The 27,910-nt window shown below is 37.3% G+C and overlaps 1 protein-coding gene across 18 annotated transcripts in view; it reads left to right on the top strand.

Moving 5' to 3' along the window:
• kcnma1a (potassium large conductance calcium-activated channel, subfamily M, alpha member 1a) overlaps positions 1 to 27,910 on the top strand; it is a 174,516-nt gene that overhangs the window by 100,562 nt on the left and 46,044 nt on the right. For 7 of the 18 annotated variants that reach the window (XM_087803090.1, XM_087803089.1, XM_087803086.1 and 4 more), the window contains exons 6-19: positions 3,798 to 3,873; positions 3,938 to 4,013; positions 4,866 to 5,036; positions 7,651 to 7,742; positions 15,519 to 15,629; positions 15,709 to 15,814; positions 17,141 to 17,223; positions 17,314 to 17,383; positions 18,638 to 18,793; positions 19,242 to 19,351; positions 19,470 to 19,538; positions 21,575 to 21,586; positions 24,104 to 24,190; positions 24,288 to 24,364. In XM_087803090.1, coding sequence (XP_087659216.1) covers positions 3,798 to 3,873; positions 3,938 to 4,013; positions 4,866 to 5,036; positions 7,651 to 7,742; positions 15,519 to 15,629; positions 15,709 to 15,814; positions 17,141 to 17,223; positions 17,314 to 17,383; positions 18,638 to 18,793; positions 19,242 to 19,351; positions 19,470 to 19,538; positions 21,575 to 21,586; positions 24,104 to 24,190; positions 24,288 to 24,364 — 1,296 coding nt within the window. Of the gene's footprint in view, positions 1 to 3,797; positions 3,874 to 3,937; positions 4,014 to 4,865; positions 5,037 to 7,650; positions 7,743 to 7,832; positions 7,925 to 15,518; positions 15,630 to 15,708; positions 15,815 to 17,140; positions 17,224 to 17,313; positions 17,384 to 18,637; positions 18,794 to 19,241; positions 19,352 to 19,469; positions 19,539 to 21,574; positions 21,587 to 24,103; positions 24,191 to 24,287; positions 24,365 to 25,289; positions 25,299 to 27,910 lie in introns of all 18 variants that reach the window. The other 11 variants (XM_087803092.1, XM_087803099.1, XM_087803087.1 and 8 more) reach the window with 4 other exon arrangements.

Below are 27,910 nucleotides of genomic sequence, written 5' to 3'. Positions count from 1 at the left end.
ATCCCAGATCGCAGATCGCTCATTGATAAAAAGGTCCCAGTGGGTTCCAGCAGCAGGCTCATGAGCATGTCCGGGTCATAATGCCTGAATGAAGTCAGGCTGGCATTCCATATATATATATTTTTTTGAATGAGCATCTGTCCAGCCGACACGTGCGTGAAAGAGGCTTTGGCTTCTGTGCCGAAAGGGATTTCCTCGTACACAAGCACGTGTCAGGGTTCACAAATTCATTGAGATTTTTCTACACACACTATTTTGGATTGTGTCGTCAGCTCAGGGGATTTCCAAATTTCTCTTCCGGCCACAGTTGTTTACAAAATTTGACCCTTTCTTTCAGATTAAAGTTGTATATTTTCCTTTTAACGTTATTAAAGGGCAATTTAAGTGTGTCTTAAATAGATGTTGGACTCTATTGTACTCATCAGTTTGTGTCTGTTCGTACAAAATTCTCTTTTCATTGAAATATTTACATTAGAAATGATCTTAAGCCCCGCCCATTGACACTAATTCTCCAGCTCCAAGTGTTGTTATTGATGTATGTGTGGGGTGTTGTTAGAAAAAGAAGAGGTTGTGATTGTGTTTAATAGAAGAGTAAGCCGACTAAATAAATACTGAAAAGTCAACATTTGATTCATTTCAAACCAAACAATCACCTTCTTATACAACACTGTTAAGAGCTTGATGGTGTGTGTGGAGGTTCACGGCTGTTTTGAAAACGCAATAAAGTGCAGAGAAAAATCAGAACTCCTCAGAAGAGGGCGTACGTGAACTGTTAGTGTTAGGAAGGAAGGAAGGAAGGAAGGAACAAACGAAGGAAGGAACGAAGGAACAAACGAAGGAAGGAAGTCACGAAGGATGGAAGGAAGGAAGGAACGAAGGAACGAACAAACAAACGAAGGAAGGAACGAGGGAAGGAAGGAACGAACGAGGGAAGGAAGGAAGGAAGGAAGAAAGGAAGGAACGCAGAAAGGAAGGAAGGACGGAAGGAGCGCAGAAAGGAAGGAAGGAACGCAGAAAGGAAGGAAGGAACACAGAAAGGAAGGAAGGAACAATGAAGAAACGCAGAAAGGAAGGAACAATGTCATTAAGAAAGGAACAAAGTCATTAAGGAACAAAACCAGGAAGAAAGGAAAAAAAGGCAGGAAGGAAGGAACAAATGCAGGAAGGTAGGAATGAAAGCACGAAGAAAGGAAGGAAGTTATTTTTTTTAAATCCTGAACTAACCCTTTCCTTATAGTGATCTAGAATTATTATTATTTCTCTAATCAGTTTGATAGAAAATCTTATTTATAATGGATTAAGTCACCCTCGAGTTAATACTGTAGGCAGGAAGAAAGGAACGAAAGCAGGAAGGAAGGAAGTTTGTTTATTTTTATCCTGTACCGGCACAAAGAGAAGGAAGGAACAAAGTTAGGAAGGAATGCAGGAAGGCAGAAAGGAATGTGATGAAAGTGAGGGATGACCATTCTAGCAACACAACAGTGTCAAATGTTTCAAAACCATCTCAAATCATATCTGAGACCCTCGACTGATCCATCATTTGACCTGGCTCTAATTCAACTCTGACATGTGAATGTCTCGGTCGCCTCAGGAACTGAATGACTTTGTGTGAACCTGAGCAGGAGCATCTCTTCATGTCGCTCCGGAGGCTCAGACACAGATTGAAATGTTGCGATGATTGTTTTGTGCCTCATTGTTTGGCTCTTGTGATCCGCGCTCTAATCCCTGCTGGATGCAGAACGTTTCATCTGTAGGTTGACAGGATGAAAACATGAGTGGAGAACAGGTACATTTGTCTGCTTTAAGGATTAGAGACAACCAAAGCTCTCTTGTCACATTTGGATCACAGACCTGTTTGATCGCAAACAAGCCGACACCATCCTCCGGATCCTTTTTCTCTGGTCTTCTTCTGTACTCTCCGTCCCTGAGAACAATGATTCCTCCCCGGCTGCTGATGTACCGACAGACTCAGGCTGAGGCAGACTTGCAGACCCACCAGGAGACGTTCAGGCGCAAGAAGTCGTGTGGAGATCTTTTCCAGAACGGCTACAGGGTCACGCCGAGTCACCGAGCGGACCAGAGATCCAGTGGACTTTGTTTTTCTGTGCTCGTGTATTTACGGTTTCTCTGGAAATGGGGTAAAAAAAAAACATTTTTTGTGGCAACTCTTGATTTCAAAGTTACTTAAGATGGATCTGTTCTATTTTGGTCAGTGCAATAGTGTTAATCAATAAATAACTCTATAAATCGGTATTGAAAAGTAAATATTGGTTGAGAAAACCATATTGGAATATTAAAGAAAAATTTGTGAAAAGGACAAAACTTTTTTCAATGGCCATTTAAGTTGGAAATGTTCTAAACCACAAGCTTATGTGACATTTTTTACAATAAACCAAATTGTTTATTTTACATGAAGTAAAGAGAGGATCGAACACAGTTGAATAGATACATTATTTAATTAAAGGAAGGAAGGAAGGAAGCATTGATGGATGGGAGAAAGAAAGGAAGGTAGGAAAAACATGGCTGAATGCATATGTTATTTGATGGATGGATGGATGGAAGGAAGGAAGGAAGGAGAAACGCATCTGAACACATTTTATTTGATGGATGGATGGATGGAAGGATGGATGGATGGATGGATGGATGGATGGATGAACGTGAAGGGAATGAAAGAAGGAAGAATGGATTGATAAATAGTAAAAAAAAAAATTGATTGAAAACAAACAAGATTGGAATATAAAATAAAAATGGGCAGTAGTAAAGTAGTAAAGAAGAAAAAATACATCAAATAAATATATTTAAGTCATTGTTTTAAAATGTGGTATATTTTTCCTTAAATAATTCTGTTTATAAAGGAGACTGTAGGCTGCACAACATCAGCAAAAGGTGATACTTTGGACTTGTCTGGTTTAAACAATTCAGCTCTTAAATTATTATTTTTTTAATTATTGTTTCTTTTTTAAACAAATGTAACTTTCGTTGTACCAGAAATTCAAATCATTAAGAAATGAAAGAAATCGAGCTGTAGGCTGCGACATGACGAGAGGGAGATTTAGCACCATCTAGTGGTCGAGTTGGAAACACACAGACTGTTGGCTCTGTTGCTCAGGCCTGTTTGAGTTCGTATCAGATTTTGTACGGAAACTAAAGTATTCTACTATAAAAAAAACAGTATTACCCTGAAATTAGCTCAAGTACATATCAATTTACCAGTATTAAATACTTTATTTAAATGTATTTACTTAGTAGTTAGTTCTCTTGCGCTTTCTTCTTTTGCCTCATGGGATGTTTTCATAAAAATATAGTGTGACTTAAGAAACGTTTTATTTGATTTTTAAAATCATAATGATAAATGAAAAACGTTTATAATGGAGACGGTTGTTTTTTAGTTTTTTTAATTTCAATGTTGTTTAAAAAGTAATATTTAATGAGTGTACAACAGTAAAATACTGTCTTTTTTCCATTTTATTGCATTCCATTTTTTTTTAATATAAAACTTTTGTTAGAAATTATATTTTAATTTTCCATTAATTATACCTAAAATGTTATAAAAAAAATTCTTAACAAGCTTAAAAACAGAACCCGATTTAAATATTTTTTTACAATTCTTTTTTTTTTTTTTTACAAGAATTACTCACAGAAGATGCTGTTTTAAAAAATAAACTTGATGCGCACATCAGTTAAATGAAGGGTACATGTATTTATTGACCATCTCTGTAAAAGCCTCTACGTTTGAGACATTTTTATTGCTGCTCTTTAACTTTTATCTTTTCTTTTTTTATTTCTGTCCATTCCAGGTCTAAGGTTCCTGAGAGCGCTGCGGTTAATACAGTTCTCTGAAATCTTACAGTTCTTGAATATCTTGAAAACAAGGTGAGACGTTTAATAACTTTCATCCCACCTGGTCTGAACACTTTTGCTCTTATGTTCTGCACAGCAATTCCATCAAGCTGGTGAACCTGTGTTCCATCTTCATCAGCACGTGGCTCACTGCTGCTGGATTCATCCATTTGGTAAGAGAAGCATCATGCTAAATGCTCATGGGATTTATCTTTAGTCTATTTCAAGACGCATAAAACAAGACATTCTAGATGAGAAAATATACCCCTAAAAATCATTTTAATTATAAGTAGGATATATGATTTGAAATGACTTAAATACTAATTTGCAACCTTCTTTATTTATTATTATCTTTATTTCATTAGACATGGTCGATTTATTATACTTGCATTTAATTAAAACTGTATCTAACATTAACATTTTAAAAAAAACTTTAAATCATTGATACTTTCAAAATAAGAAAACCTAAAAAAAAGTGTCTGACTTCACATCAGAAATAGCCACTTGTATTACTTGTAATATAATAACAGCAATAGAAATTAATATCTAAATATTATCAGCTGAATAATGAGGTAAATACATTTCACTGTACATCGATGCTGTTTTACTTTGACAATACAGCAATAAGCACTCTGTTTCTGATTAAAAATATAAAATAATAAACATTTGTTTTATATTAGGTAAAACAACAACTTAAACAGAATGGAAAATAAAGTGATTTATTAATATTTTTATGTTGTGAACGTTCAAGTGATTAAGTGACTCCATATCTAACTAAAATAAATTATTGTAAATCACTTGAATAGGATTTAAAATCTATACAGAATGAATTAAGAAACTTGGTTCAAACATGTTGAATATTTACGACAGATAAACGCAGTTCAGCCTTTTCGCCACTAGATGGTAGTCTAACTCCAGTTCGTCCGAGCATCACTGACGCAGAGCCGTCGAGCCTGGACTTAATCAAACGTGATTAAAGAGGTTTTTCCAGTGTTTACAAACTAAACTCTTCTGTTTATATGTAGGTGGAAAACTCAGGGGATCCCTGGGAAAACTTCCAAAACTCCCAGTCCCTTTCCTATTGGGAATGCGTCTACTTACTGATGGTGACCATGTCCACGGTGGGCTACGGGGACGTCTATGCAAAAACCACTTTGGGCCGCCTGTTTATGGTCTTCTTCATCCTCGGCGGTTTGGTAAAAAAAGCTCTTTTCCCCCCCGACTTCCTTCCGTCCCTTGATCCCGTCCCCAACCCCACCGCTCCCTATTTAATAAAAGATGTGTTAATATGATGATTCTCTGCTAGTGTAAAACATTGTGTAATGATGTTAGAACTGTGGATGATATTGATGTCCTAGTTATTTCCTCCTCTCCAGCCTTCTGTCTCTCGTCCTGCTGTCAATACGTTCTTCTCCTTGTGTGTCATGTTTTATTTTAATTATGAAATAGAATCAAAGCTAATATTGTTGTAACTTTCCTTAAGCAATTGCGGTTTCAGGACACCCTTCCTCCTGTGTCTCTTCCCACAATTCCAACAAACACAGGGGCAGGGAGATGTGGCTAAGGCCGGCTTGACTGTTTCCACGGCAACGACAGTCTCCCACTTTCACCCTCCGTGGATATTTTCCCTGATGCAACTGTCACCCGGCTAGCTACTTGGAAACAAATGAAGAGAAAACGAAAAAAACACTTTATTTGGTCAAAAAATCACTTTGCACTGATGACCTGCAGCTGTGTTTACCGTCTTGTGGTCATGGTGATCTTTGCGATGAAAATTCTGGAAAACTTTTAGGCCTTTTTTTTAGTTTTATCTGTCATCGGCAGTGGTTAAAGAATGACTTGAGGCCACAGATGGTTCGAAGCCAGGACTATTAAAACGATTGATTTGTCTCGGTGTCTAGAATAATGGCGGCTGAATCAGTGTATGAAGTTAAACAAAACTAAATCTTTAAATATTGGCCCTTTTGCTGATGTGATAACGGAAGACTTTGTGCCCCCATAACACTTTAAATATATACATATATAATACACCCTAATATATATATATATATATAAATATATATATATATATATATATATATATATATATTAGTATAGTATAAGTATATGTTGATATAATGATATATCGCGATATTTCATTTTTAACCATTAATATAACTAAACTATAATACTATAACTATAATTTTAATGTTTTATTTTACAATTAACACTCAAATATCCATGGCGCGTGTTCATTTGTGTGGTGCAGTTAAACCTCTGGCCACTAGCTGGCGCCATTCGTCATTTCCTCCGTGCTAAATTAACAACAAAACCGGCAAAATAGCAGCAATGACTGAAAAAGAAAAGATACACCAGGCTTCAGCAGCTTTTAAAGATGATGTTTAGACTCATTTTGGTTTTAAAACAAAGTTTAAAGTTAAAATTATTAAACACCGACAGAGATTGGATATTGCTCTAGGTTGTTTGTGACGGTTAATGCACTTCATTGTTAATATAAGTTTAAATTTTTGTCAAAATTTTGAGAAGCACTTTCCTACAAGCACTTTCACATTTGATTAGAGAAAGTATTTGCTGATTTATTTGTTGTAAAAGCCAGAAAAGGTCTAGTTTCTTTTAAAGAAACAATATATCGCAATATATCGTATCGTCACGCATGTATCGTGATACATATCATATCGCCAGATTCTTGCAAATACACAGCCCTATATATATGTAGAATGAAAGAAAGAAGAAGAAAGAAACCATCTTATAAATTGAGCTCTGTTTATTTTCCGATGTTCTTTTTTTAAGATAATATTATTAAAGAGAATATGCAGCTTGTTCAAAGGTTTTGCAGCATCTCTGAGTAGTGAAGACTATAAAGTTTAACCACTTTTTGAATGAAGATATATATATATATATATATATATCTCTTGATGAGGGATCTCATAAAATAAATAACTTAAACACAAATTTACTGTAGAATATGTTGAATTATATGTTTATACTGTATCGATATTTAAAAGCAAAGCTTTTATGCTTCACAGTTCAGAGTATGATTAAAACAAAATTATTTAATTTTTCAAAAAGACAATTAACATGTTAACAATCACAGCATTTATTAATTTTCGTGTTGCGATTAAACTTCCAGCCCCTAGATGGCAGAAGTCATTACGTCCTCTGCATTTAGAGGAACAATGTAATCCCGCGAGATCCTGGTGATGACTGAGGACGAGAGGATACAGTCAGCTCCGGCAGCTTTTAAAGCTGATGTTTGGACAAATTTTGGTTTCAAAACAAATTAAAAACAGTTTCGACTCCGTCAGGAATCATTGGGTCTGACAATACTACAAATATATCCTTCCTACAGTATTGCAATATACCGTATCGTTCCCACTGTACCGTGGTACGTATCCTATCCTTACCCACCTTTGCAAAGCGCATCCAGCTCATTTCCAAGCCCAATAAATGAGTCTTAATGTGATTTGTAGCCGTGGAGCATCAGGCGGGCCTGTTCACATCGACCTGCCACACTCTCTGTGTTTGTTGGACAAAACATGGCACATAGGCTTTTTTTAAAAAGAAAAATTGAAAATCTCTCAGCTACATTTAAATTCTGCTCTCCAGAAAGGGTCTGGGTGCCGTCACTGACTGTCAATCAGCTGTGATTCTCAAAAAAACTGAAGTTATTTTCAAAGGGCTTCTTTACTTTTGTATTCATTCTTTTTTTGGACAGAAATCTGGATCACCAGTTTTCCCACCACCCTCTCTGCAGCGTAGTAGTCTCCGTTTTTTTTTAGTCCCTTCTTACGTGCTCTATCTTCTCCTTAGGCCATGTTTGCCAGCTACGTCCCTGAAATCATAGAGTTAATAGGAAACCGCAAGAAATATGGTGGTTCCTATAGTGCGGTTAATGGGAGAAAGTAAGTATTCCAGATGGTTCTGCTGTTTTCTGTGTGCGGTAGAACCCTCTCTGCATGCTTTTTTTCTGTTTTTCTGTTCCATGCATGTAGGCCATGTTTGCTCGCTACGTGCCAGAAATTGCTGCTCTCATCCTTAATCGGAAGAAATACGGAGGGAGTTATAACTCGACTCGAGGCAGAAAGTAAGTTGAAATCCAGACAAGGTGTGGTTGTGTGACTCAAGTGCGCCCCCTATGACGTATTGCACTTACTGGGGGTTTAAAAAGAAATGTGAAGTCACACTGCGTGACTGGAGACCTCGGCCATTAGAACACACATGTCCTCCCTTTGTTCTCTCTCTCTCTCTCTCTCTGTCTTGTTTTGATTCTTTCTCTACCTCAGTCTTTCTCTAACCATCACTCTGAGCTTCTCCTTAAGTCATTCATATGCTGTGCTGTTTTTTCTTTTTTTCTTTAAATGCAACTTTGTTGCGCTTTTATTTTTATTCGGGGGGATAGAGATTTCATGACTTTGTGCTCAGTCTGACTTTTTAAGACCTGGATCGATATGGATGAATTAGCACCGTTCAGGTGAAGGAAAGCAGTCATGAAACCCCGACTCGAGGACAATTTTGACGAGGATAAAAAAGATGAATAACATCTGCAAGTGCATTTTTATTGGTGGTCTTTTCAAGCATCATCAATCTCAATGACCGTTGCAAGATAGTTTTCCTGTTTTATTTGGCACGTTTTCTTAGTTTTTTTTTAACCTTCTTTTTTTTTTAAGCATGTCTAAATGTGGCTTTTCCATCAATTTAGGTTTTTATGCAAAAGCCAGCTTCCTGGTCTGTCTGCCTGCCCACTGCACCATCAATGCTTGACATGACTCTGGCCCTGATCTTCAGTCAGCTCCCACACCCTGAATGCTGGTTGCCTCTCTCCCTTCCAAGGCTCTGGGTTGCTTTTGGCTTGCTTTGCTTAACCCGGTTTTAGGTGCTTGTCTGTCCGTCTGTGCTGGAGCTGATGGAGCTTGTGTCCGGTTGTGTGAATGCAAAGCAAAACGTATGACCATGTGGGTGTTCTCTTCCCTTCGTAGCTCAAACTGAACTGAGGTTCAGCAAACAGATTTATTTTCTCTCTGTCCTTAAATGACTTTAAACTAGACTGATATTTTACCAAAACACATTATTTCAACTTAGTCTTCTGCGTTTTGGCAGAAAAGATAAACTTCTCCTTTTCATTATGAGACACAATTTATGTCCAAAGTTATGATCTGATAACTTAACATAATCAGATTAATAAATGTTAAATAATCATGCCTCTTCAGTCAACAAGATGACCAACAGTGGCCACTGGTGTTGGGTTCATGAGGCTTCACGAAACACCTGGTGAGGCTTCATGACACAGTGTCCTCATTTTTAAAGGCCCACTACAGCACATTCTCTGCTCGATAATCTTTATATCTGAACCTATTTCTGCCGTTCAGATATAACCATATAACTGAGAGCGACAGCTACTAATGAAACCTCAAAAGCTGTTTCATGAAACCTCATCCACCATTCCTTAAGTTGATACATTTTCATCTCAAAATGTTATGCATCGTTATTTTTTTGTTTAACAATAGAGGTCTCAGCATTTTGTTGTTCTACCTATAAAAACGAAAGGGCAGCCGATTGGCTGGAAACCACCTGTGGACAGTTATTTTGTTATGTAAACGAAGTGATCATTGTCGCACCACAGGAGGGAGGTGGAGTGGGCCCCGGAGAACTTATGGGGGAAGGGGTGGCTGTTCACTTGTAACCAGTTACAAATTTGACAAAAGAAAGCAATGAAGACAAAGAATGTGTATGCAAAGACAAAAATAAATAATGAAAAATAAATGTTATGTCTAAATATAAGAGAAAATAATAATTTAAGAAAAATTCAACATGTTATTAACAACTTTTTTATTCAATTTTACAGAACAAAACAATCAGTATCATTGTAAAATTTAAATATTCTTTTTTTCAGCCCTTTAGAGAAAATAAAACAAAAACAAAAACAAAAGAGAGAAAACAGAATGGGTCGTATACAGAGCGGTACAATGGAGCACATTAAGAACAACCGGTCAATCATAAAGATTAAGACAAAAAGTGTAATACAATGCACAGCGCTGTAGATACAACCCTTCCAAAAACAAGAATATAGACAAAAAACACACAAAATCTGATGAAAAAGCAGATGAAAAACCTAATGCCTTGGCATTGGCCCACCCTACTTTCTGTTTATCAATCAACGTAATCTGAAAAATTTGAAACGTTTATTTTTATCTACTAAGTTAAAGAAGAGGCTCGATGTTTTTTCAAATTTGTTGGATGATTTTTTTTAAGAGAGTACCTTATTTTTTCCAATTTAAGAAAGTATAAAACATCTCTCACCCAATGAAAAAAGAAAGGCGGGTTCACAGACTCCCATTTTAAAATAATTAATCTTCTTGCAAGAATAGTTTTTTGTTTTTTTAAGAGACCTTACCATTAAACAGCCAAACTGTCTTTAATTATTTTCATAACAAGCAAGAAAATAAAAGTTTACTTTAAAAAAGATGCAAAAACGTGTTAAAAAAGGGAAGATAAACAAGCTAGTTGCTCACTTTATCATCATTATAAGACTCATCGTAGAACACACATCATATTGAGCGGATGATGGAAATGTATTGATGGATGTAAATATAATTGTCCAAAGAAAGGAAAAAGTCTAAGAATAAAAGTTTAGATGAGTCTTTTCTTTAAGTCTATAAATGACAGTTGATGACATCACACGCACTCTAGTCTGTTCCAATGTTGTCACTACAGAGTCCTTGAGTCAAAATAGCAGAAATTGTTTTCTACTAGCAGTTAAATCAACTTTCACGACACTTGTAACCTCCTGTTATTCCCAGCATCCGCTCAATATTTCCAGTCTAATGCAGGGTTGACAAAAAGAGAAGCTTTTGTTCCGATAATGTTGGCCTGTCCGCGAGATAAGATTGATGAAATGCTATATTTGGTCGCTGACCTCAGCTCAGACCCACAAATGGGTGCTGAGAGAATCCTGTCAGAACCAGGAGATAGTTTCTCCCGCACACTCTATTTTCCTCGTCCCGCCTCGTCCCCGTGCTCGGGGCTGAGGCGGACACATGGCAACCATCAAGAGATCCACGCCAAACAGCAAAAGCCGCTAAGTAGGACCAGGCTTTATAATTTAGACGTGCCTTCGCTGTTTACGTCTTTAGGATTTTGACGTCTCCGCCAAAGTCATGTGACGGTTATCAACGAGATGCCGCCAGCAGAAATAAGTCATTTGAAATGTGATTAAACGTATCTGCGGGATCACGGCGCGATAAACAATGATGTCATCGTACCTACTCCAAAACTCTTTCACCTCTTCAGCTCTCATTTAAAACAGGCCGCGAGGATTATTTGATCGGAGCGTGTTTGGAACTACAGCGGTGACAACACACAGCTCACATACAAGTTTATCTGGCGACACCGGTGTTTAGGTCATCACTATAAGATTTAATTTAGAGGATTAAAAAAAAAAAAAAGGTCTTCAACTATAAGTGAACTCTGGGAAACATTTTTTTGGACGACATTCACTAAAACATAGAGCCATAAAAGGTAACAAGGTATGTCGTAACCAAATCACGTCGAAATGAATTTAGGAACCTTTTATTGACGTCAGGTGGAATAGAGCAGTAGGTGAGTCAAGTCTGTTGCTGATGTTTGAGCTCCTTGTTTGTTCATGTCCCACTTGCATTATGGGATGTCATGTGACCGCCGCATGATTTGTGAGCATGCTCCCTTCCGACCGTAATAGTCATTGTGTGATTTTTCTTTTTTTTTTAAAGATTGATGTGTGCTGTGTTCTTAAAATTGAAACTATGTGCTTTATCTGTGTAATTCTCAGCCACCAATACTGACATAAATCAGATTAAAAAGACCTTTAGTTGGATGAAGAAGGTATATTTGAAAGGAAAGAGTCTCTATTTCCCCTGATGATGTTCCAGTAATTAACCATGGTATCCAAACAGTTACTAGTGTTTATACAAAATAAAATCTTTTATTCTACTTATTAATACCTTACACATGCGTTTTACTATAAATGTGTTTGATTTATCTTTTTTTTCGGGACATTCTGCTCTACCTTAATAAACAATTGGCATGTATAATAGAAGACAAACCAAAAAATAAGATGTATCATGTTGATGTTTCTTATGTGTTTAGAGGCAAAGAAAATTGTACAACAGGTGTATATTTTTTTTTTTTCTGGTATTGTTTTTTTATTTGCTATATTTCTCGCCTTGATGCAATTTTTATAGATGGATATGTATATATAGATGGATAGATGGTAGCGACTGGAGCTCAGTTGTCTTCGTCTTCATCTTCGTCCAAAAAAAACACTTCAAAACATCCAAATACCTCCATACTGCTCGTCTGTAACGTCCATCTTGTATTGAAGCTTTGACTTGAGGGATTAAAGAAGTCAATATTTTAAGGCCTTCAGTGTAAATCTTGTGCACTGACATTTGCAATTTGTTTACAGACGAGCAGTATGAATATGGTATTTAGATGTTTTTTATTGCCTTTTTGGATGAAGACAACTGAGCTCCAGTAACTACATTAAAATGAACAAACATTTTGTCTATTACTCTAAAAAGGAACAAATGACTCTGAAAATAATCTCAACCCTTATTCGTTGGGAGGGTGAGTAGAAAATTAGTGAAATCTGAATTTTTGATTAACTATCACTTTAACTAATTGAGGCAGTTTTGCGTAATATTATGAACTGCTGTGGAAGTTTTAACTTAAAAACGAAAGCAGATTTTAACATTTAAACTTGTTTTCAAATCATGTAGTTGTTTAGGGTTCTTTCTAAAGTACAGTTGTCAACGGCATTTGAACCCTAACATCACAGAACATTAATCTTCTCTCCAACCTTGGAGAGAAGGGTACTCAGACATAGCGAGAAGGAAAACATGACTGATGTGTTCGGTCTCTTGAAAAGAGACGTGACTGGTGCCAGAGGCTGCTGGCTCGCCCGCAGACATCTCAGCTCATCAGCTTTGAGCGGCCACATGACCCTTGTGCTCGACTCCAACCAGTTATGCCAGCATTGCTGCTCATTAGGTCCTTTTTTAAAAATGGTAGACGCAACATCTGCGAACACCATTATGTCCCCGAACATCTATGAGCTGCCAATCACTCCTCACACCGGCTATGTTGCCAAATCCACTTCATGCAAGTTCGGTCCATCTGGCCCTCGATAGGAGCTGTGATCTGGACTTTCATCTGACTTCAATAAAAAAAAAAGCTATTCCTCCTGACCTGCCAAACGGAGTCCGGTTTCAGAAGAGCTCGTTGTACTTTTAGAAGTTAACTGCTGAAGGTTAATGTGTTAGCCAGAGCTTCCACATGAGAGAATGAAGATAAACTGGAAGACATCTGTCATAACAAATTAGGTGTGATGATCCCAAGCTGAAGAAAGATCAAATATGACTAATGTGATTTCTTTTGTCCAGGAAAACTCAACTCAGGCTCAAGATTTAACCATAAAACTGTCTAATGTTTATTCCACCAAACTAAGGTTGTGCGTTGCTCGCGCCGCCTCCAGGCCTGGCCGGGTTAATTTGTGGAACTGCCGACTGTTCAAAGTACTTAGTGTCTTCAGAAGAGCTATCATCGACTTGGCAATCTATCATTTAAGGATTTTGGCAAAGTATTTTAGTCAAGTCTGGGATCAAAATAACAAGTTTTATTTCTGAGGGATACAGATTATAGAAGCCAGCAGATTAGTTCAGGCTGCCAAACACTGTTAAATTGCACTTGAATGTTTTGCTGAATGCGTCCATGTTTGATTAGAATCCTGGGCTTGTGCAGATTTTAATCTTATATATGCTCTTCTGAATTCCCCTGACAGGCATCTTTAGCTCCAACTATTTAACTAGGAACTAACTAAAAGAGAAGGTCGCCTGTGACTTTTTTTTTTTTCATGGACATATTCGTTCTGTTTTAGACGAAAACACATTTAAAGGGTTTTTTCCTGAGACACTTTATAATATATTGGTTAAAGGGCAACTAATGTGAAAACCCAACTTTCCTGACTGACTCACATGTTTCAAATGTTGAAGTCTTCCTCTCCAGGATGCAGTAAGTCTCTTATCATGACCATGTTTTCAACTTATTACTTTATAAAGTTTTCCCTCGTCTGAAATCTCAGCGAACGAGAGGTTACGAGAGCAGAGTCCATGATGACGTAACAATGGCTTCACTCCTCCAGCCAGCTGTAATCACACCCCGCTTTGTTTATACAACAAGTCCCTTGGAGGTAAAGACTCCTGGGATTGATGACATGGGGTGACAAACCTTGATGTTTGACCAATTACAGCAGAGTAGGTGTGGTTATGGTAAACAAAATTTAATCTCCAATAAAAAGTGTTTTCAGTGGGCGCGGCTTAATCAAATATTTTAATGTAAATATTTCAATGAAAAGAGAGTTTTGTACAAACTGACACATACTGATGATACAATAGAGTCCAACATCTATTTAAGACGCACTTAAATCAACACATTAGATGCAAATTTCCGCCAAGCAACTCAATTTCTGTCAAATAATGATAGGCTTTAGTAAGAAAACTTACAAATATTAGAAAACAGAAAACAAAAAATGTAATTTATTGATTAAAGTATAAAATACAGCCAAGTATGTGTCTGTTTGTACAAAACTCTCTTTTCATTAAAATATTTACAGTAGAAAATTATCTTTAGGCCCGCCCACTGAAAACACTTATTTTTCTGGAGATGAAATCTTGTTTACTATAACCATGCCCACTCTGCTGTGATTGGTCAAGCATCAAGGTTTGTCATCGTGCGCTATCAATCCTGGAGGTCTCCACCTCCAAAGGACTCGTTGTATGATTACAGCTGGCTGGAGGAGGAGTGAAGACATTATAACGTCATAATGAATTCTCATAACCTCTCGTTTGCCAAGATTGTAGAGAGGAGAGGGGGAGAACCTTATCAAGTAATAACTTTAACATTTTAAACATGTGAGTTAGGAAAGTTGGGTTTATACATAAGTTAAAGGAATTATTTTTATTCCAGTTATTTGGGGACATGTGCTCAGTTTCTCCCTTTCCAAACACCCTAAAGGTGAACTTTACACTTCAATGTGTCCTCATGACCAAAACACCCCCTTTGATTTCTGAAGAGTTTTCCCATGCAACCTCCAACATTTCCTCGAGGCTATAATCAGTACTTGGTCCGACAGATCCCACAGCTGTAATGCACCGCTGAACCTTGCCAAGCACCCGTCAAATACACTGAGGTCCTGTTTAGAATTTGTGTCAACCTCGGGCCTCAAAATCACTTTGAAACCTTTAACTAATGCTCTGTATAAAAGCAGGATCATATTGATGTTCATGTCTTTGTCAACATCTATTCAGCTCACAAAGGGAGGTTTGGCCGTAGGGACAGCTTTTCTATTGAGAACGGATGACAATCCAACCACTGTGGGCTCCGTGATTATATCGTAGAAGTTTTAAAGTGGATCAGAGTGAGTGTTTGATTGCACTTGTCGTGCAGAATTCAACCATGTTCGTTTCAAACGGGGGAAAATATTTCTCTAAAAGCAGAGTAGATCTAATTCAGTTATTTGGTGGCTTTGAAAGGACTGTTTTCTCTGTCTATATTTGAGTCTGTTGCTGTGCTTTGATTTATTATCGTTGGGAGACAGGACCGTGATTTATGTCGCCCACTCAAGATGATTTCTTCCCCTCTTCCAGGCATATTGTCGTTTGCGGCCATATTACCCTCGAAAGTGTCTCCAACTTCCTCAAAGACTTCCTACACAAGGACAGGGATGATGTCAATGTAGAAATTGTTTTTCTCCATAAGTAAGTTCACTTTTGGTTCCACCACTCGCCCATACAGACGTTATCGACACATGTTTTTTCTCTCTCTTGTGTGTGATAGTATTTCCCCTAATCTTGAGCTGGAAGCCTTGTTCAAACGCCACTTCACCCAAGTGGAGTTCTACCAAGGGTCTGTCCTCAACCCTCACGATCTGGCCAGAGTGAAGGTATGACATTCAGGCTCTCTGTGACGGGTAACATGGGTACAGTACACAGGTAACTGAACGTAGGTTTGTTTTTTCTGAACTTCATATAAAATATTTCCTCCCAAATCCTGGCATCATATAGAACCACTATCATCCGTCTTGTATCACACAGAAGTATTTTTTACAGATTTACTAGATTCTACCTAGTATTTAGTAGTGTTGTGCTTTTTCTCAAATCGCATACTTCTCTTAGTATACTAGAAGTTAGTATGCATCCGTTTAGTGTACGTACTAACTAGTACGCAAATTCTCAACAGATAGTATGTTTCAAATCAAACACTGCCGCTACGCACTAACAGGAAATGACACGACAGCTTCTTCTTCAACTACTATTTAACGATGCTTGCAACCAGCTGTTTGAACGCTATCGCCGACACCTGCTGGCAGCACGTTTTGCAAGTTTGGAAAAAGAAATAAAGAAAAAATATGAGAAACTAAATATTTGCGAGATATTTAAGCTGGTATCAGCAGCGGAGATGTGTCATCCTCCTACTGCTGCTGAAAATGCACCTGTAAGTATATGCATTTAGTGTTTCACGCAAATTTAGTGTGCATGGCGCACTAAATTTCGCATACTAAGAAATGAGACGCACTTACGCGCTAAAAATACTAACTTTGAGTACGCAAGTATGCGATTTGACACACAGCATTGGTCTGATGAAGCTTCATGAAGCAGTGTCATTATCTTCAGGGGCCACTTGATGGCAGCATCTGTACTATTTTACTTTTTTTTAATACCCATTCTAATGAACGTCACATCATTTTCAAACTGATGGCGCCACCTACTGACCTCTAAACAACATGACGCTTCATCAGACTATCACTAGTTTTAAGGGGATAGATGATCATCTGGTTACATTGTCTTTTAATTTAGACAAGATTATCATTAAGAAACGTAAGATGATATAAGGCTAGATTTATATTACACAGTAATGTTTTTTTATCCGTTAGAAATAGATTTGATTAAGGTCATTGCTTCCTGGGGGCCTAGTTACTGTGTTCTTCTTATGTCTAAACAAAGTGAAGATACAACAGTCAGAGATGATCAGTGCGATCTAACCATACACTATCAGACAGATAGTGACAACGTGTTCCCCCCACAGGGATGTCCTAAAGCAGACACAATGCAGTATAAAACAGACTTCTTGTCTAAAGCATTTATCTATAAGGGTTAAAAAGGATTAAGAAAAAAAACGTGACGTGTTGGATCTATTGCTTTCTTCTTCAGAAGTGCAAGTTTTGACCATCAACCAATCTCTTCTTCCCTTCCCCACTTAACCTGCACAGATTGAGTCAGCAGACGCCTGTCTAATCTTGGCCAACAAATATTGTGCAGACCCTGATGCGGAAGACGCCTCAAACATTATGAGGTAAATCTTTTTGTTTTGTTTAATGAATTAGTGCAAAAGAAGTAAATACAAATGATTGTTTGACTACTTTCTGTTTTTGTGTCTATCCAGGGTCATCTCCATCAAGAACTATCATCCCAAGATCAGAATCATCACACAGATGCTCCAGTACCACAATAAGGTGTGGAAGCCTTTGCTCGTATCACACACCTTCGGCTTTAACAAATAACATAATAATAAAATATAGCAGAGGATTTAGACTAGAAGACTTAGAAGTCACCAGGGAAGGGAAAATATGCTAGACGGGGCCACAGTATGAGTGCACTGAACTAATAGGATCAGAAACTAGAGTTAAATAGAATTGAAATATGTTTTAAATAATGTGGTTTCAACTGTGGTGAATACAAGTGTTCCTAGATGGTGGCTTTTCACATTTTACAGAGGAATCTGTCAGGATAAATTAGCACAACTTTCCAGTAGTTTAATGGAATAAAGTGTCTAACAAAGTTGAAATTAAAAAAGGGAATTGATAAACGTAATATTTTAATTTGAGCTTTGAGTGATAAGACATTTTTACTTTCACTTTAAAATACATCTAATGTTAAAACCCATGTGAAAGTCTTGCTCTCCAAGATGCAGTTAGTTCCCCATCATGACCATGTTTTGAACTTATTACTTTACAAAGTTCTCCCCCGTTTGAAATCTCAGCAAACTAGAGTATATGAGAGTGAAGTCCATTATGACTTAATATTAATTCACTCCTCCTCCAGCCAGCTGTAATCACGCCCCGCTTTGTTTATACAACGAGTCCCTTTGAGGTGGAGAGTTCCGAAGTCGATGACATGTGGGCCGGCCTTAAGATCGTTTTCTAATGTTAATATTTAAATGAAAAGGGTTTTGTACAAACAGACACATACTGATGAGGACAATAGAGTCCAACATCTATTTAAGAGACACTTAACTCAACATATTAGTTGCCCTTTAAGGGATAACTGTTATATAAGGTTACACTGGCAAATTTAAAAGATACTATAAATATATATAAAAACAAAAAAATAATCAAGGCGAAAATTACTTCATTAGTCATTTTAAAGATGTGAGTTAGGAAAGTTGGGTTTTCACATAAGTTGCCATTTAAAGGATTTTTTTATTCCAGTTTAACCATTTATCTTACATGGGGAAATGTGCTCAGTTTCTTTCTTTCCAAACACCCTAAAGGTGAACTTTACACTTTAATGTGTCCTCATGTCCAAAACACCCCCTTTGATTTCTAGAGCAACATCCTACGTATTTGGTTTGTATTCCTTACTATCCAAATAAAATAAAATCCATGATTTTAAATTAACACAAAATCTAAAAACATCAAAAGCATATTTTTTCTTAAGAGTAAATCATCTCTCTGTTTCTCATGACCTTGGTCCATCCCTGGATGAAGGCTCATCTGCTAAACATTCCAAGTTGGAATTGGAAGGAGGGCGATGATGCGATCTGCTTGGCGGAGCTCAAAGCAGGATTCATCGCCCAGAGCTGTCTGGCCCAGGGCCTGTCCACCATGCTGGCCAACCTCTTCTCCATGAGGTCCTTCATCGAGGTATGACAGATCACCCCGTCTGCTTTTGCCATCGCTCCCTCCGAACAGTCTGAAGCAATAAAGATAAGCTGATTCTCCTCGAGCCTTTTGATAAATGAAGAGATTTATCTCAAGTTTGGAGGTGAGGTTAACGCGAGCGGGTACAATAGGTCTCCTGTTGACAGATTCTGCACATTCCCCTGGAAATCTTAACATCTTTGTCCGCCCGAGTCTTCCATCAGATGTCCCGGCACGTCATCTTTTTACTTTGAGCGCTCATCTGGAATATGTTTAGCTCCTCTGTGGCGTAAAAATAAAGAGGTGCTTGCTTCTTTCAAAGACGAGTCTTCCTGTCATTTAAGATGATGGATCAACTCGCAGCGACCGGCCTGAACATCTGCGAAGCACATTGAGCCAGGATGAGAAATAAAAACTTTTTTTTTTTTTTTTCTCTGCACGCTCCTGTCAGATCGAAGAGGACACATGGCAGAAGTATTACCTTGAAGGAGTGGCCAACGAGATGTACACAGAGTATCTGTCCAGTGCCTTCGTGGGCCTCTCCTTCCCCACCATCTGTGAGTAAGTACCACTGTTTCCCTACTACACAGTGGATGGTAGGTATCCTGAAGGGTTTAACTTGAGGGGAACCAAACCACACCGATGTCAACTAAAACAAGTCGCTGTTGATGTTTTTCAGGCTGTGTTACGTGAAGCTGAAGCTGTTGCTCATTGCCATCGAGTACAAGTCTGAGCAGAGAGAGAGCAGGTTTGTGAACGCATATCTCCCACAGTAGCCGTTTGTCATCTCAGATAGCTTCCTTTCCATGCTTAACAAAGTCTGTGTCTGCTCTTCTAAATCTTCTCTCAATGATTCCGGGGCTGTATGATTCATCTAGATCAGGGCTGAAATCGAATAGCTGCCAAAAAAAACTTTTTTTTTTCCAGGGATATAATTAATCTCTCCTGTTTGTGATCCTCTGAAGTGGAGGTGATGACTAGAACTAATGTCTGTTAACATTCTTAGTCGTCCCGGTCGTCAATCACCGAAGGGTTGAAAGAGTTACACTGGTTTTCACTGCTATTCGTAGACGACTATATAAACATTTGTGTCATGACTTATAGAGACAATCTTGTTTCCTCGGAAAAGGATGTCCAACTTAATGAATGAGGAGAGAATTGAGAACAGTAGCAGCGTCCATCCATCTACTCCATCTTGTGTGAATGCATTGATGTAACGGCCAGAATGTAGCAACTCCTGCAGAAACGACACATTCACCCTGAATTCTAACTCATTTTCTACTCATGTCGACTAAGGGTTGATATTATTTACAAAGTAATAGTTTTTATTTTTAGAGAAAAATTGTACCTCCATTTTAAAGTAGCTACTGGAGCTCAGTTCGTCTTCATCTTCGTCTAAAAATACACTTAAAAACATCCAAATACCTCCATACTGCTCGCTTGTAACGTCCATCTTGTATTGAAGCCTCGACAAGAGGAATATTTCCAGAGAAACTTAAGCAATTCTATATTTTAAGCTTTTTTTAAGCAGACACTGCTAGGCCATCAACCTACACTGTCTGAAAGTACAGGTAAATATAGCAAGCACTTCCAGTCTACTATCTACACAGGAAGTGTTCATGATTTTACACGGAGTACTTCCTGTCAGTGTAGGATATTGGACTAGCAGCTAGCCTAGCAGATAGCCTAGCAGCATCCGCTAAAAACAAGCTAAAATGCAGACTTTAAGTTTTTATGGAACAATTTTCTAATGTCGAGGCTTGAATACAAAAGGGACATTACAGACGAGATGAATGGATTATTCTGAAAATAATCCCAACCTTTAGCCGACATGAGGGTGACATTTGCGAATAGTTGCACACTCAATACATTTCAGGATTCATGCTCGTGTTATAGGTCATTTATCGGGGTTTGTGAGCGGTGAACAAGGGCCTTAGGTGGGACCAGAGGTTCTAACAGGGTCACAGTCTTATTGTGAATTAGGGCTTGTTAAGGCATCTTGGTTTGATTTAAAATAAGACAAATAATGTGTCCCTGGTCAGAGTCCTAGTCAGGGTCCTGGCCTTACACTTGGACTAATGCATATCCTGACCTAGTTCCTGTTTATGTCTTTGAGTATTAGTCGGGGTCCATTTTTTGCTTATTATCTGAATGGGTGTTTGGGTCTGATTATCTTGAGTCTTTCTTGTTGAGGGGTTGGACCGGGGATCTTTTTCCAAGTCCAAAAACTGAGTCCTTTGGATCAAGATCCTAGATCTTTTGGATGTCTTTGACTTTAGATTTAGGGGCCCAGTATTGACACATTGTTTGAGACAGGATCAGATCACGATGTTTCTCAAGGCAAATTCTAATCCAGACTATGGCACTATAACTTGTTGTATTTGAGCTAGAGGAGAAATCACATATTGAAGTACAAAGTAGTAGCTGCATGATCCAAGAAAGAAAACAACAAATCTTTTAGTTAGGACTTTTACTGCTCAGTGCATCCAGTAGCAACAAGTGATTCACCCTCTTTTGTACTGAAGGTCCCAATTCCTGAATTAAGTTTACTCATACACTGACTGTGCTCACTTGTACTCTAACATGTGTTTCTCTTCTGTGTGTGAAAAGCCATTTGACGGCTAATCCATTTTATCCCTATTGCCAAATTGACACTCATTCTCTTGCTGGGACAATCTGCCAGATCTCCTGTGGAATATATCTACTTGCAAACATTGGTTTATTTGGCAATAGTTTCTTTAAACGCAACTGTTTGATTTAAGATTTCTTTCTTGTTGTTTGCAGAAGCCGAAAGCGGTATGCCCTCTACCTTATCTTACTTCCAAAGTCCAACCACCACTTTAAAGCGTCTGACTTTGGGCAGATTTCCCCATTTGGGACATTTTTCCAAACGGGCTTATTTTTCTAATTATTTTTATTATTTTCTTCATGGTGTCTCTTGTGCTCGATGCACTAACTTCTTTGCAGGCAGAGAAAGACGATAGAAGTCAAATTGTCCGTAGGAGTGCTGTTTCTCTGTCTATGCTGTTGTCGGTGTACCAAGGCCAAACGCTCACCCTCTCCATATCTACCTCTTATTTCAGTTCTGTCCCTTGACCAGTCCTTTGCTAATTTATTTCTCTCACTTTCAGTTCTTTTTCAGTGTCTCTCAGTTGTTATTGAAGTGTCTGTTTTTTCGATTCTGTCCGACTAATTATCCCACTCTTTCTTCAGAACAATAATCTCTGGTTCTCAGGCTAAGAATCAGTGTGGGGCCTGAACATGCACATATACAAATAATCTGATTTAAAAATTGGCTTTCCTGGATATCTGTCACTGCTATAGGCAGTGGTTGATATAATAGCATGTCCTTTTCTTCATGTGTGTCTCACTCAACCAACAAAAAAAAAAGCATGGATGATTTGGATAGCAACTATCCAAATTGAAATTTTGCATCTGGAGTTTTAATTGAAATTTCATTATCGTGGTCCACATTTTCCATCCCATGACCCTTAACGTACATTCGTGTGTGAGTGGCTGACGGTTGAAAGAGGCGTGTTAATGTTACGTGCGTCTCACCCATGTCGTGTCATGCTCGTTCGTCTCCTCAGTAGATGTTCTTTAGTGAGGTCACTTCCTGTCAGTTTGGTGTTTGGGAAACAATCCAACTGCACAGAAGTTACTGCAACCGTCTGCATCTACGTACCCGTCCCTATAACTGTACCGCAGTGGCTCTTTTATTTCTGTTTTATGATCGTCCTCATGGTATTTTGGTAACTGCATGCAATGACACGTCACACATGATGTTTTGGACTCCTGCCTTGTTGCTCACAATTTGAGGATTTCATTCATTTTTTAAATCAGCTTTCGAGTCAACATCTCATCTCAGTTTTGGGCAGCAATGTTGGTTTTTATCTTTGGTTTGAATAAAAAGCATGCCTGATATCATGTCTAAATTAAAATCCCAGGGGGGCATTTAATGGTAAAGGTTTTATCCTCCTTGCATGACAGGTTATTTTAACACCCTTAACCCCTAATATTTTTGTTGAATCAGTATAAATGGATTTACTCAAGAGCACAGGTGAAAGATGAACCTCACACTTTTTCCTTAAACCACCATCGAAATGATCAACTCAAAAATCAGGTTTTTCCAAAAAAAGTTTCTTTCATCTGAGCTCGAATGTTTGTTTTTTTGCCGTGTGACCCTGGAGATATGTGGAGATGTGGTTTTGATTTCTAGTATGTTCACACTCCTATCATTGATGACCGTTGCCCACAGGTAACCATTAATGAGAAGTGTGTGTGTGTCGGCGTCTTTTCTCGTGTCAGTCTAATTAATGGGGAATGTTACAGCTTATAACCACGTGCTGAAACTACACAATTTAGTTGTTCATCAGCTCTGTTAGTGTAACCACAATGATGCGCAAAACAGATTTACATTCACTTTTTTTTATTCTTTATGTAAGCACATGTTAGGCTAGAGTTGAACATCTTTGATAAATAAAATGTTTGATTTATAAGCTTAATGTATTAAAACATAAAAATTAAAACAAGCTTAAAACATCTAATGTGTCAGAATCAGAAAACATTTATTGCCAGTGTTGTAAACACAACACAGGATTTTTTTGGATGTATATATATATATATATTATCAGTTTATATCAGTATAAAATTGAAAAATATAAATGAAATATAAAGAGATAAATAATATAAATACAATAAATAAATACAAAACAGTCATGACCATACAATGGCATATAAATAATGAATAAATAATGAATTAAAATAATTCAATAATATACATTTAAAAATAAAATACATTTAATTGAGTATATAATATTCATGAGTTGAGAGAATGAAATTTAGTGACACTATATATATATATATATATATAATATGCAAATAACACCTTATGTATTATTATTATTATTATTTATCTTTGGATTAATTAAGAAGATGAAAAAAATAAGCTTTTGGATTCTTATTTAATATAAAGGATACTTTTAACTGAGACTTGTATTTAAGTATTTCTCTGAGCTGTACATTCCCTCACACGCCACTGTCTGCTACTAACGACAACAACAGTCCATCCTCTCTGTACTAAAATGGACTAATTGAATCATTCTGTTGCTGTTCTCACCTGGGAAGAAATCTAAAAATCCACTTTCAAATCCCTCCACCAGTGTCAGCAGTAAAAGACGCTACATTGAACATTTCAATTTCAAGTTCCGAAGCGTGTGTACCATTCCTCTTGATTAGCTGGTCGTGTGCATGAGCGTCCTGTTGTCCAGAAGTTCATGAGCACCATGTGTCTATTCTCTTGTCACTTCCCAGCATCCTCATCAACCCGGGGAACCATGTGAAGATGCAGGAGGGGACACTGGGGTTCTTTATCGCCAGTGATGCCAAAGAAGTAAAGAGGTACCGGTGTTGTTCTGTCTGACGCCATGGCCGCACCCACGCTGTGCGGGGAGTCGATTCAAATGATGTTGAATGTTAATGCTGCATCTCTTTTTAGAGCTTTTTTCTACTGCAAAGCTTGTCACGACGACATCACTGACCCTAAAAGGATCAAGAAGTGTGGATGCAAACGACGTAAGTAGCTCCTCCGTTGTTTTGTCGTCCTCCAGCCCTTCCCTTCCTCTCCTGCCTCTCCCCTCTCTTGTCTCCCCTTCTCCCATGATGCTTAGTACTACTTTACCTGTTCTTGAAATGTTCAATAATAATGGGGGACGTGTTGAATAAGACGGAAAAATCCAGAATCAAATGGTATTTTTTGTTATTTTTATTTTTATTTAACCATCTAATTTTATATTTTAACAGATAAAATAGAAATGCAAAGACTTTCAGGATATTTAAATAGATGCATTTAATTTAAAGCTTATTATTTTACTTAAAAATAGAATCATCACCTTTAAAGTGTGTTTTTTATTTACCATAAATGAAATACTAATGGAATACTTTTAATGATAACTAATTGTAATATAACTAAAGTCTAAAATAAAAATATATCATCAATAACACAAATACAAATCATTTTTAAAGAAACTATACTATACTAGATAGTCGTGTTACATCGTAACATTCAAAATTTAATTATTTATTTATTTTGTATAATAAATGTATGATCATGGCACATAAAACATAATCACAAAGTTATCTTATTAGTCTTAAAAAAGTATCATTATCTTGATTTGACAATGGATTGTTAACATTAAGATGCTTTAAACTATAATTATACTGTATCTATAAATATATAATTTTGATATGTTATTTTCTATATCTATAATTTGTTCGTCTCCTTGTTTCTATCTTCAGTATTGTACAATTACATAATTTGTATAGTTTTCTTAATCCAAACGACAGCTCTATTGAAAATTAATCACTTTGTTCTCTTGTGTTTTGATTTCTCTTCTGTTATTTTCCCATGTTTCTTTACGACCAGTGACACTATTCTAATGTATTTCCTCCCCATTGCTGCCATTGGAAAACATCTCTTATTATTAATTATCACTGGTAGTGATTTATTGTGAGTAAAAAAAAAAAAAAACTGGGTGTCCTATTACTGAAAGTGAAGTGAAGTGTTTTTTTTATCCTCTTCAGCAGAAAGTATCTATGTTGCATGTCCTAGTGTAGCCTCTGCATCCCTCTCCACGCCTTTCATGTCTACACTCAGACCAGAAAGCCACAAAACCTCCACCTGGAGGTCTTGTTTTAAAGCCCTGACTCGGCAGGATATGACGTCAGCTTGAAGTCGAGCCAGCTTTAGGATAGAGCAGGAGAAAATGGGGGGGCGACTCTGTTATCCCGATGAGTGGTTTCAATTGTTCTGCTCTCTTTCGAAGGAGGTTGTGTGTCAGAGAGCAGAACATGATCATCTTTAAATCCACCAGAACTTCAAATTTATAAATGTATAATAATATTAGCAAGTGACAAAAGTGGGATTATCTACCAGTGAGCCGCCACTAGATGGTGCTAACGTGCCTCGTTCAATCTCAACATAAGTGTATTAACGTGGTGATATACATTATATAACAGTATTTAAAAAAAAAGAAGCTTCTGTCGTTATCCCTTGCTGTTCTTCTGACGAAGCGGGGCCCTCCTCATTCAACCTGGGGCCCCGATAGCTTCCGTTGGCCAGTGTCGGGAGACAGACATTGAATCTTCACACGCCCCATTTTTTAAGTCAAAAGACATCGTCTGAGCGCGCGTGTGCGTGTGTGTGTGTTTGTCTTGTGTCGTCCATTACTCTCCTCCCACCTGTCAATAATCCTCATCGTCACTCACAACGAAGTAACTCTTCCAAACTTTAGCATGGTTTGAGAGCACCGCTGCTGTTGTATGCGTTTCCATGACAACCGTTTCCATCAGTATGGACGGTTATTTCTGCACACCCCCACTCCCACCCCCCCACTCGCTGAGATGATTATGTCTTAGTGCATGTTTATAACATGCTCACCAGGAGCACATGCATGCAGGAAACAACAGTCCCTGTCGCCTTCATCTCGTGGGTTCTGATCTGTGTTTCCCATTCTGTCCTTGGCCTGGAAAATACAGGATGACACTCCTTTTTTCCCCAATCTTATATATTTTCCGACGTGACGTAGTGTCAAAGATGCTGAACATGAGTTTGTGAAGGTGCCAGACAGAGTTAGGCCGCTGTCTGTTTGCACCTCGGCGATGAGAGAATGGGGACCAGGGACTGTTTCTGCTCACAGTCACAGCAATCTAGAGATGCTGCTCTGGGGACTCTCGCCTCTGCTTCCCTCTGGGCTCAGACACACACTCCACACACACACACACACACACACGTCACATGTACAGTCATCAAAGTGTCTTTGGATGATACAGAAGTGCATTATTCTTTATTAAAATAAATAAACTAATTCAGCATATTTGATATTTTACCAACATTTGCAAGCATCAGTTATTAATCTCAACAAAAAACAGCGTGAAAAAAATCCAGGTTTTTAATCCTCAAACATTTTTTAGATCATTTTTTCGCTGATTTAAGAAAATCTATTAATATTCTGTATAACATAATTCTTTAATGTCCACAAAATGTACCAAAAAATGATATTTTTAAATGAAATGGGTAAAAAAAAATGTACAAATGAAATGATTAGCTTATCTGCTTATCTAGTTTATCTTTTGACTTTTTGAGTCAGAAATAAATCCAGGTGAAGCTGAACTGGTGAGATGAGAATAAAAGTGATACAAAAGAAAATACCTTTTTTATTTTACTGACATTGAAGGCATAAGCGTATTGTTGAGGCCAAATTAAAAAAAAATGAAATAAAAGAAAAAGCATATATGATATTTGAGTGAAAACGGGCTTCAGTTAGAAATCACAATGAAAGTATTGACATAAAAAGAAAATGCAGTTTTGAATCCACAATTCTTAAAAACTCTATTGTGTTTAAGTTCACGTTATTTATTACTTTTTGCTGATGAAAACATGAGCGGCAATAAATATTTCATTTCGGATTTTTTCTCTAATTATATCCATATTAACTAATTTAAATCATATTTAGAAATCAATGGGGATTATTAATTTTAAAAATATTTTACAAAATAAAATTGAAAATAATTAACAGCACGACTTTCGTTTAATTTTCATAAAGTTTTATAATTTATCTTTAACTTTCTGAGGCTGATTAAAAATAAAATGAAGTCAAAACAAAAGCATATTTGATATTTGGTCCAGTTATAAATCACAAAGAAAATCCTTCAATTCTAAAAAAAAAACCCAACATTTTTAAGTTCACTTTATTTGTTACATTTTCTGCTGCTTTAAGAAAACAGTACAATAAATATTTAATGTAAAAATAATTCAGCATTTTTCTTTTATTTTGTCCACATGATGTACTTTAAATCTTATTTTAAAATTAAATGGTTAAAAATAGTTTTACATTTACAAAATAAAATTGGAAATTATTAACAGCAAGTTTTTGGTTTATCTGTCAGAAAGTTGTATAGTTTCTCTTTGACTTTGTGAGGCCAAAAAATCCCAAAAAAAAGTGATATAAAACACCTCCGTTAATCCACTGACATCATAAGCACGAGACGTTAACGCTCGCACGCCCTCGGGAAGCGGACGAGTGAAGCCAGAGCGGTGACTGAAGCATGATTTGGCCGCTA

Source organism: Callionymus lyra, chromosome 11 (genome assembly GCF_982586985.1).
Source record: "Callionymus lyra chromosome 11, fCalLyr1.hap1.1, whole genome shotgun sequence".
Lineage (NCBI taxonomy): Eukaryota > Metazoa > Chordata > Actinopteri > Syngnathiformes > Callionymidae > Callionymus > Callionymus lyra.
This window is presented reverse-complemented; position numbering and strand designations above follow the sequence as displayed.